Here is a 9,522-nt window from a genome sequence, read left to right on the forward strand (position 1 = left end):
CAGACAATCATTTTACATATTTAAAAAAAATACATGTTAACATACAATAGTAATACTAATACATCTAAACCATACAACTATTTGCTATCATTGTCTTCTTTTATGACTTCCTTGGTTTCTCTGCAAAGTAAATGCATAGAAAAGGAGATGCTTATCGACTTTTCTTTTCGTTTTGGTAAAAAATAAAGTAACTCTGCAACATTTGTTGCAAAACTGGGTGTGTGCATGTTTCAGTTGCATAAAGATACTCGCACACTCGCACATGCACAGAGCGCACAGCCACTTGCAGCCACTGGAACATGCTTTCTTTGCATGGCGGTAGCCAAAAAGCCCCAGCCCTTCCCTGGTATGTGCCTGAGCATGTTAACCTTGGGGCTATGCGCCTAACATGCGCTTGGTATCTCTCAAGGAAGGGTGGACACTGTGTGAACAAGGAACACAAAAGGAAACCCGGGCAGCGTTTGTTAAAAGCCTATGTGCAAAGTCCTTTCCAGCTTAATGCTAATGCTCAGGGCATGCCGGAACAGTATGTTCCCTTATGAAACAGATATGAAAAAGCGCACAACTATTTCTCTTTCCCATAGATTCTGTTTTTCAGGGTCGGGAGGTCATTTTGGAGTTTGTGACCTCTTCCTCTTGTGAGAAATGGCCGGCCTTGGTTTTTAAACAGCACTGATCGCGCAAAAGAAATCATTCTTGTCGCACATCGGTCCAGACTGTGCTGCTTCATTCTAACAACTTGGATTCACAGTAAGTCGTTGTACTTTATTATGATTACTATTGAAGTTTATTTATATAGCGCCATAAGTTTTGCACAGCACTTTATATAATCATCCAGAACAAGATAAAACCTGCCTGCGGCGTACAATCTAAAACCACAAAACACAACATTTTTAAAACAACCCATGTATCCATTAAAATTGCTCTAAAACTATAAACTATGGGAAAGCAATACAGACTTAATCTGAACTGTCCTGAGATATCGGGCTGTAATCTGAAATGCTTCCATAAACAAATGCGTCTTCAATCTGGACTTGAAATTGCCTAAGGAAGTAATAGTCCACAATGCTGTTTGCCATTCAGGTCCAAAACACACTGCAGAAATCAACCAGTTTGAGACCGCTTTAACCGCTCTGGTTCAATGCTAGGAAATTCTGGGAACTATAGTTTTGTGAGACATTTAACCTTCTCTATCAGAGAGCGCTCTGGTGCCACAGCAAACTACAATCCCAGGATTCCCTAGCAGCGATCCAAGGCAGCTAAAGTGGTCCCAAACTGGATTATTTCTGCAGTGTGTTCTGGCCTTTAGTTAACTATAATTTATGGCAATTTATCAGGATGAGTGATCTCCAAAAGCCCCTCATATCCACTGCTTTGCTCACATCTTGCAAACTCAGCCATGGCATACCTCCTCCATATTTTGGAGATTTGGTGTGATTTGTTACTGGAGAAAGACATGTATATAGCTTGGGAATTTGGGTTTTTTTGGGGGGGACTCTGTGACTTTGCACCAAAGCCCTAGAAGTGAATTTATGGGGTTCTTTTAATCTGTCATTTTTCTAAAGCACAGTTTTATGGGGTTTTCTGTGATCAGATTCTGCCCTCTAGTGACTCTTCCTCTAAACTCAAATGTTTTGAGAACTGCCATATGCTTTCGCTTACATGTGTGTATTTTTATCTGGGTTAATTTTCGTAAGCCTCTGGGGAAAAGGCAGCATACTCCTAAAGGCACAGCCTTTACGTGGTACGTTCCATAAATTATTTGCCCATATTAATCATGCAAATAGTGATTCCACCTAAACATTAGGAAGAACGTCCTGATGGTAACATCCTGGTGTTCAATAGTGGAATTGGCTGCCTCAAAGGGTGGTGGGGTCTCACTCTTTGGAAGTTTTTAGACAGAGGTTGGATGGCCATCCATCGCAGGGAGTGCGTTGACTGTGCGTTCCTGCATGGCAGAATGGGGTTGGATTGGATAGCCGCTTGGGGTCTCTTCCAACTCTATGATTCAATGTGTTGCATAATGAAGAAGGGTTTTCTCTCTTCCAGCCTCAGCAGTGGAACACTGTAAGGGATGATCGGTGTATTCTTTCCTTTCTGAAAGAGGAAAATGGGAGCCCCATAAATAGCTTCCAAAAGACTGTCCATTTCTAAGAACCCCACCCCCCCAGCCAGAATGGATACTGGGTTGGATTCTCCAAAAATATTCCTCAAAGCACTGTCCTGGCTGACTGCAGCAGCAATGCCGAAAGCAGAGGTCCCTTGGGAGTTGGCATGATTCCTGTGGCTCTGGAGCTCCAGAGAACATCCCAAGTTGCAGCCCTCTCCATTTCTCTCCTTGTACCATGCTGCGGCGCATGAACCGCCAACTTTGCTTTTGGCACAGGAGGCTACAGAAGAGCGCCCAGCCTCCCAAGGGTTAGCATTCCTGCCAGCTGTTCTCAAGGGGCAGAGCCATGCCAACAACACTTTCAGGATTCTCCATGGACTTTGGATTGCAGTGGTCTCTGGTTTTGCTGTATATGGCACCATTGAAAGGATGCTTTTGGGGTTAGATTCCAAGCTTGGCCACAAAACACACTGGGTGACTCTAGCAAGTCACATTCTCTCAGCCTCAGAGGGTGGCAATGGCAAACCCCTATGAGGAAATGTGCCAAGAAAACCCCATGACAGGTTCACCTTAGGGTTGCCAAAAGTTGGAAGCAATTTGAAGGCACACAACAACAATATATGGCTGCCAGATCTTCAGGCCCTTTGACCCTCGTTCATTTTGTTGTTGCTGTGTGCCTTCAAGTCGTTTCTGACTTGTGGCGTCCCTAAGGCCAAACTATTGTGGGTTTTACTTGGCAAGTTTCTTCAGAGGGGGTTTGCCATTGCCTTCCTCCGAGAGCAATAGCCTGTAACTTGCCTAACGTCATCCAGTGCATTTCATGGCTGAACAGGGACAATTCAGACTCAGATCTAATGCTCTCACTGTAAAATTCTGCCTGTTTTTCAACCTGTTTTATTTGTCCCTTTCACAGAAAAGGGTTAGGGGATTATTTCTCACAGGGAGCTTTGAAGTCATAATGCAAAAGGTAGAAAATAGCAGCTCTTGACTCCTCGCCCTCTATTACCTCTGCATTCAAGCCACCGAACCTTTGAAGGGGATTTGATTATAAAAATGAGTGCTCCATGTGCTAATGCTCAGACAAGTGGAGTTTGTCATATCAAAGGGACTCCTTTCTTCCCTGTGGCACAACTACACTCCAAAGTAAAGTGGACCCAGGGCTGAAAGATAATGCAGAAGCAACTTGTGGTTGCTTGTTCCAAAATGTATTTACTACACTCAAATACAAGGTCTCTTCTTCTATCTTACATCTGGAGCAGACTAACCTGCAAGAGATTTGTTTTAAGACCTAATCCTACAGCAGACAGTTTTCATGGAACTAAGGACACTTTTTCCTGATCCCAAAGTATCTTTAGTTTTGAAAGTTATCTGTTTAGTGCTTGTAAAGGTGTGTGTTTTTAAAAAATAAATTGTTCCTAAAACTCATGACACTGTTGGAGAAGTCACAGGTTGGCTTTACTCATTGCAGTGTTTCAATATTGACTTGTTGTCTTCTATGTTATTTTCATTATCCCCCCCCAATTACTCTATAAAGTTCCCCCGAGAAGTAATTTGAATAAAGGAAATAAAAATGATTCACCAACTGGGTGACTCTGTCCCTGCCTTTTGAAATAGAACATGGCATATGTTAATGTTTTTAACTGTCATACTTCACATTGTTTTAGATGTTTGAGTCCCACTTGGGAAAAGGTGGGATACAAATGATGTGAAAACATAAAATAAAACTTCCAGCTCAATCCTGATCTTTGTGAGGCACAGATTAGTTGGAAAGCAGGGATGTCTGTGAGGGTCTCACAAACATACAAAAGCTCAGCACCATTCCCATTAATGGTGGGAATCATGTCCCTCACCAGATATTGTTGGACTGGAGCTCCCCTAAGGGTTTTCCTGAGCTTTGAGATCTGCTGGAGTGACCCTGCTCTGGCCAATACACCGAGGCAGGATCCAAGAAAGATATTGGCAAGCCGGAGAGGATCCAGAGGAGCCAGCCAAACCAAAATAGTGAAAGGTCTGGAAACCACCTATGAGGAGCAGCTTCGGGAAATGGGTATGTTTAACTAGGAGATGAGATGGTTAAACATGATGGCCATGTTTAAATGTTTGAAGGGATGTCATGGTGAAGATGGAGCTAGCATGTTTTCTGCTGCTCCAGAGCAATGGATGCAACTATAGGAAAAGAGATTCCACCTCAACATTAGGAGGAAGTTCCTGACACTAAGAGATGTTCGACAGTGGAATACACTGCCTCAGGGAGTGATAAAGTCTCCTTCTTTGGAGGTTTTTAAACAGAGGCTGGATGGCCATCTGTCACAGCAAGTGCTTTGTGTATTCCTACCTGGCAGAATGGGTTTGGACTGGATGGCTCTTGGGGTCTCTTCCAACTCTATGACTCTATGAAGACATGTGCAATGGAAAGCCATGACTTGGCTCACAGACCCCACAGCAAGATTTCACACCATGGTCTCAATGTGTTGCCTTCTGATCCAAACTCAGAAATTCCAATGGGAAGAAGAGAGAAAGAAAGACCAAGTTTTGGCCCAGGCAATCCAGCAACCGTCCGGATCTTCCCTCAGAAGGCCCCTCAACACTTTTAAATAACCAGCAATTTGTAGTATAAAATATGCTCAGTAGACAGTTTGCTTGGTACTTTTTATAGTTGCTGCTCAAGCGAACAGGCAAATACAATGGTATTCAAAACAGCGTTTGCTTTTGGAGTACATGTTTCGTGCCGTCCAAGAGCATAATGAACCGTTACATTATTCTTTAGTGAATACGGCTCTCGACACAGTGGGCTAGTGTTCTTCTGCGCCAATGCAATTCAGGAGAATTTTTATCTAGTCAAAGGCTCTCTCCATACAACGAAACAGTCCATTTCCCCCCATGAAATGACTTCTAACAACAGAAGGGAGATGTTCACTAATATGAATTGTGTTTAACCAATTCACTATCTCAAAGTGTTTTAAAGTGTAACAGCTTGTATATTCTTTTTGCCTAGTATTCTAAGCCTGGGGGTGGGGTGGGGAAATATATTAATCCCACCCAAATCCCAACATTGCCCTATTATCTAATCTGAAGCACATTTAACATGTTTAACGTATTAGAAGCAGGAATACAGAGTGCATAAAGGTATATATTATAAATACACAGGCACAAGAACTAGCCGAGAAATAAGCTTCAGTAAGATAAAGGCGAATCAGAGACACAAGCCTGAAGGACAGAAGTTGAGCCCGTCTTTGAAATGTATTCTATGTGCTAACCTGCAGAAATAATCCAGTTTAAGACTACTTTAACTGCCCTGGTTCAATGCTAATGATTTCTGGGAACTGTAGTTTTGTGAGACACTGAGCCTTCTCTATCAGAGAGAGCTCTGGTGACACAATAAACTACAATTCCCAGGATTTCCTAGCACTGAGAAAGGACAGATAAAGCGGTCTCGAACTGGATTATTTCTGCAGTGTGTTTTCAACCCTGGGTGGATCACCCAACACCATCCCAAGTGAAACAAAGAAAGCTGTTATTTCCTATAATGTAACAAAACCATTATGTGCACCAAACCAAGCTCATCTCCTTCCACAAGAAGTGAGAATCATGTGGCCTCCAGAAACTGTTGGATTACAAGTCCCAGCAGCCCTAGCCAAAACAGCCAATGCTGGGAGCTGCAGCCCAATAGCATTTGGAAGGTTACATGATTCCTAGCCCTGCCTCACAGAGCCTCCCAAAATAAATTATTCTGAAGACCTCCGCAATGACATCAGCCATATTCTAATTCCTAGCCTTGCCTTAACACAGTCTCTCAAAAGAAAATTAGTCTGAAGACATCTGTGTTGGCATCAGCCATATTCTAACGTCTGCCAAGCTCAAGTTATATTTGGCATGAAAGTCCGCTGGCCCATATCCTCGCAGAATAGAAGCTCTGTGTTTCTCCAATGGAATAGATGCCCAAAGCTGGGGCAAAAAAATGAGTCAGGACCAAACAGTCATATTGGGAAGAATGTGAGATGTATGCAATGACACACATGTAAACAATTACACATATGTAAACAGAAACAGTCATAGCAAGCAAAGCTGGCAGAAAATGCTTTCCATGTTACCCTGTCATTTGTAAAAATGTTATCTGTGAAGTGTTTACACATCTGTTATGTAACTGTTCCCATAAAGTTTACAATGCACTTCAAGTACCAGCTTAAAAAAACACAGTATGGTTTGTTTTTCCTTTGATACCAAAATACTAAAGCTGTTAACAGAGAGCTTCCCAATCCTATTATGCTATATTTGAGCAAATCTGAACAAGACTTTAATGCAAAAAGCTACCGATTGATTCTGGCACATGCCAGATTTCAGAGCAGTCTCAGCAGAAGAGACATACAGGCGTGTTATCGACAGTACATGCGCATAAATGCTCTTATTTAAAGTGTGACTTGACAGACTGAAAAAAGATCTGTTTTTTTGTCTCCTAATAAAGTGCACATGTGCAAGTCCTAACCACTTCAGTATATATACTATATGCGCACACTAAGAGCCCTGTATACCTTTCTGTTGAACCTGATCCTGTTATGAAATTGTTTCCAAGTAAGCATACTTATGATCATCCTCTGACATCTCCTTAAATCCACTGATTCAGGGAAGAAGGCACTTTTAGTGTGTTGTCTGGATCCAAAGTATCTACAACAAAACAGCTCTGCTGTGCACCAAAGATAAAGCGAACAGGAAGATAACTGCTATAATGTTAGAGCTGACACAGTTCAGAGGTAGATAGTACTGGGCCACATGGGCCAAGATAAAGACCAGATCGTTCACAAAAGTAAAACAATGCCATGTATTTCCTAAAAGAAAGCTATGCTTTGTTGATCTTCTTTCTTCAAATACATCCTTCTGGGCACATCTTTTGCCGCTACTCAGCTTGTGGAGCAGAGGAGTTGCCGGGAGAAAGAAAAGGAGATACAGAGAAGTCTCCATGCTGAACAAGGCTAGGAATTCTAAGTGACACAAGTTTTCAATTACTCCAGGGAGAAAAGATTTAGTCAAAGCAAGTCCTTGTAGTACAGAAGAGACAGACAACTAGAATGGTAAAGGACTGGAAAACCTCCACTTCCCTTTAAAGTGAATGACCCCAAGTTTCTGGTTAGGCTTCCAGAGCTACTCTGTGTTACACATGGGGTGAAGATAACTTTTGTCATCCCTTCCCTCCCCTAGTCCACACCTTTAAAGATACACAGTCTCTTTATGGGGGACTTGCTCATGGGTCTGGTAGATCGGGTCCTTCGATCTTGACAGAAGGTTCAGCCGGTGCTGGATTGGAAATGACGCGCGCACGGTACGATCCATGATGGGTTGAAGAGGACGGAAGTTGTCCACCATCCTCTGCTCTTCCTCTCCGACAGGTGTGAAGAGCAACATTCGAAACACCTCAAGCTGCCAGGGAGAAACAGCAAAATAAACATCATCATCACCATCACCATCATAAAATAATATAAAATCAGGAGAGACGTGGGCAAGAACTCAGATTGGTTACTCCCTCTCTTTCCCTCAAATCTTAATGATTTCAAGTCAAAACATTCTTATGCTGACAGCTTTTTAGAAACCGACTGAGATGGGCTTTTAATGCTATGCTATGCTGTGGGTTGTATAGAGTCTTTTGATGGACTTTAGATGTTTTGCCTTTTAAATAATTTTTATACCTGTATGATTTATTGATGTTTTTGCATGGTATTTTAAAAATCTGTACTGTTTTTAAAATGTTATAAGAAGCCACCTTGAGCCCCAATATTGGGGAGAAAGGTGGGATAGAAACGAACAGAAGAAATAAATAATAAAGGAATAATGGTTTGGTTCCCATCCAGACAGGAAGCTGATAGGAAAAGAATCAACTGTTATTGTAGGTTTATTTTTTATTTGTGACCTGCTATATTTTATTATTTAATGTTCATATGTATTAATGTGTATTATGTTAAAGTATTTTTATAGAATGTATGCCATAGGCAGGCTTATTTTATTTAATTTTATTCTATTTTTAACTGATTATATGTAAAGCGCTGTGTAAATTTACAGCACTCTATAAATAAAGCTTAACAACAACAACAACAACAACAACAACAACAACTCTTTTGATGTGGTCCTGCATCTATGGACACCATGGACTGCCACAAAGACAAGTGGGTTTCAGAGCAAATCTAACCTGAACTCTCCCTAGGAGTCAAAATGACTAAAATCAAGCTGTATTTAGTTGTTGTGTGCCTCATTTCCAACTCATAGCAGCCTTAAGGCAAACATATCATGAGATTTCTTCCTGAAAATTTGTTCAGAGGTTTGCCATTGCTTTCCTCAAAGTCACCAAGTGCGATTTCATGGCTGAGCAAAGATTCAAATCCTGGTCCCCCAGAATCCTAGTCCAATACTCATTAATCATTAATACATACTTGCTTTCTGAGGCTATGGTACTCTAAGCATATCATGAAATGACATGATTCATTGCAAAAGATGATCACCCATAGTGAAAGCAGTAGGAAAAGAGGGAGACCTCCGTACTGGTGGATTGACAAAGTCAAGGAAGCTATGGCTGCCCTGAGTTTGCAAGGCCTTTGCAGGGCTGCTAATACTGTATCAGAATATCTTGGAGGTCTCTCATTCAGAGAGTCCTCATAAGTCAAAGCTGACTTGAGATAGCAATTAATGACAAACCTCATCCACAGATGAATAAGAAAGACTAGCTGTTCTTTGCCATCTGGAGACAAATACCTGTCCGTATCATTCCCAGCTGGTCATTGCTGAGAATGTGATGAGTCCTAAGCTTTCACAAGATAGTGATACCCCATCCCTAAGCCAATCCCTCTGCATTCTTCACCTGCTTCAAATGTCAGTTTCCTGGCTTTGTAAACTAAAGGCTCAGCTACCATAATGCTTAAATCACAGATAAGCAGTAAGTGGAGCCTGTTACCGTAACTCTAAAGATCCTAAGAGTACAGCAAAAGAATGGTTTAGTTTATTCAGATAAGCCCTGCCACATCCCAGGGTATCTATGACTCTGTTGTTATATCCCGGAAAGAAACTTAAATGGGACTTGCTCTGTAGTCTTCTCTCTTGCTCTATATTTGTGTCAGCTTGGATTCTATTAGCCACTTCAGATCTTTTTTTTAATGTGAGAAAGCAGGCATGGAAGGCCAGGATCGGATTGTTAGCTCTCCCTTCTTCTCCCTGAACCAGAAATCTTGCCCCCTCCAGCCCTAAAAACAATCTAACAACCTTAGTTTTTGGTCGGTTTTTCAGGATATGCGGCCATGTTCCAGAAGAGTTTATTCCTGACGTTTTGCCATCATCTGTGGCTGGCATTATTTCTCTGAAGATGCCAGCCACAGATGCTGCTGAAACGTCAGGAATAAACTCTTCTAGAACATGGCCGCAGAGCCCGAAAACCC

At 41.8% G+C, this 9,522-nt stretch overlaps 1 protein-coding gene across 1 annotated transcript in view; it reads right to left on the reverse strand.

Annotated features, from left to right (window-relative positions):
• Window positions 1-4,745: 4,745 nt before the first annotated feature.
• Window positions 4,746-9,522, reverse strand: part of CA5A (carbonic anhydrase 5A) — a 26,772-nt gene continuing 21,995 nt past the window's right edge. Inside the window, exon 6 of the mRNA XM_042437786.1 lies at window positions 4,746-7,608. Within this exon, the coding sequence (XP_042293720.1) occupies window positions 7,313-7,608 (296 nt within the window). The 3' untranslated portion in view covers window positions 4,746-7,312. The remainder of the gene's footprint in view (window positions 7,609-9,522) is intronic.

This window comes from Sceloporus undulatus, chromosome 8 (assembly GCF_019175285.1).
Source record: "Sceloporus undulatus isolate JIND9_A2432 ecotype Alabama chromosome 8, SceUnd_v1.1, whole genome shotgun sequence".
Lineage (NCBI taxonomy): Eukaryota > Metazoa > Chordata > Lepidosauria > Squamata > Phrynosomatidae > Sceloporus > Sceloporus undulatus.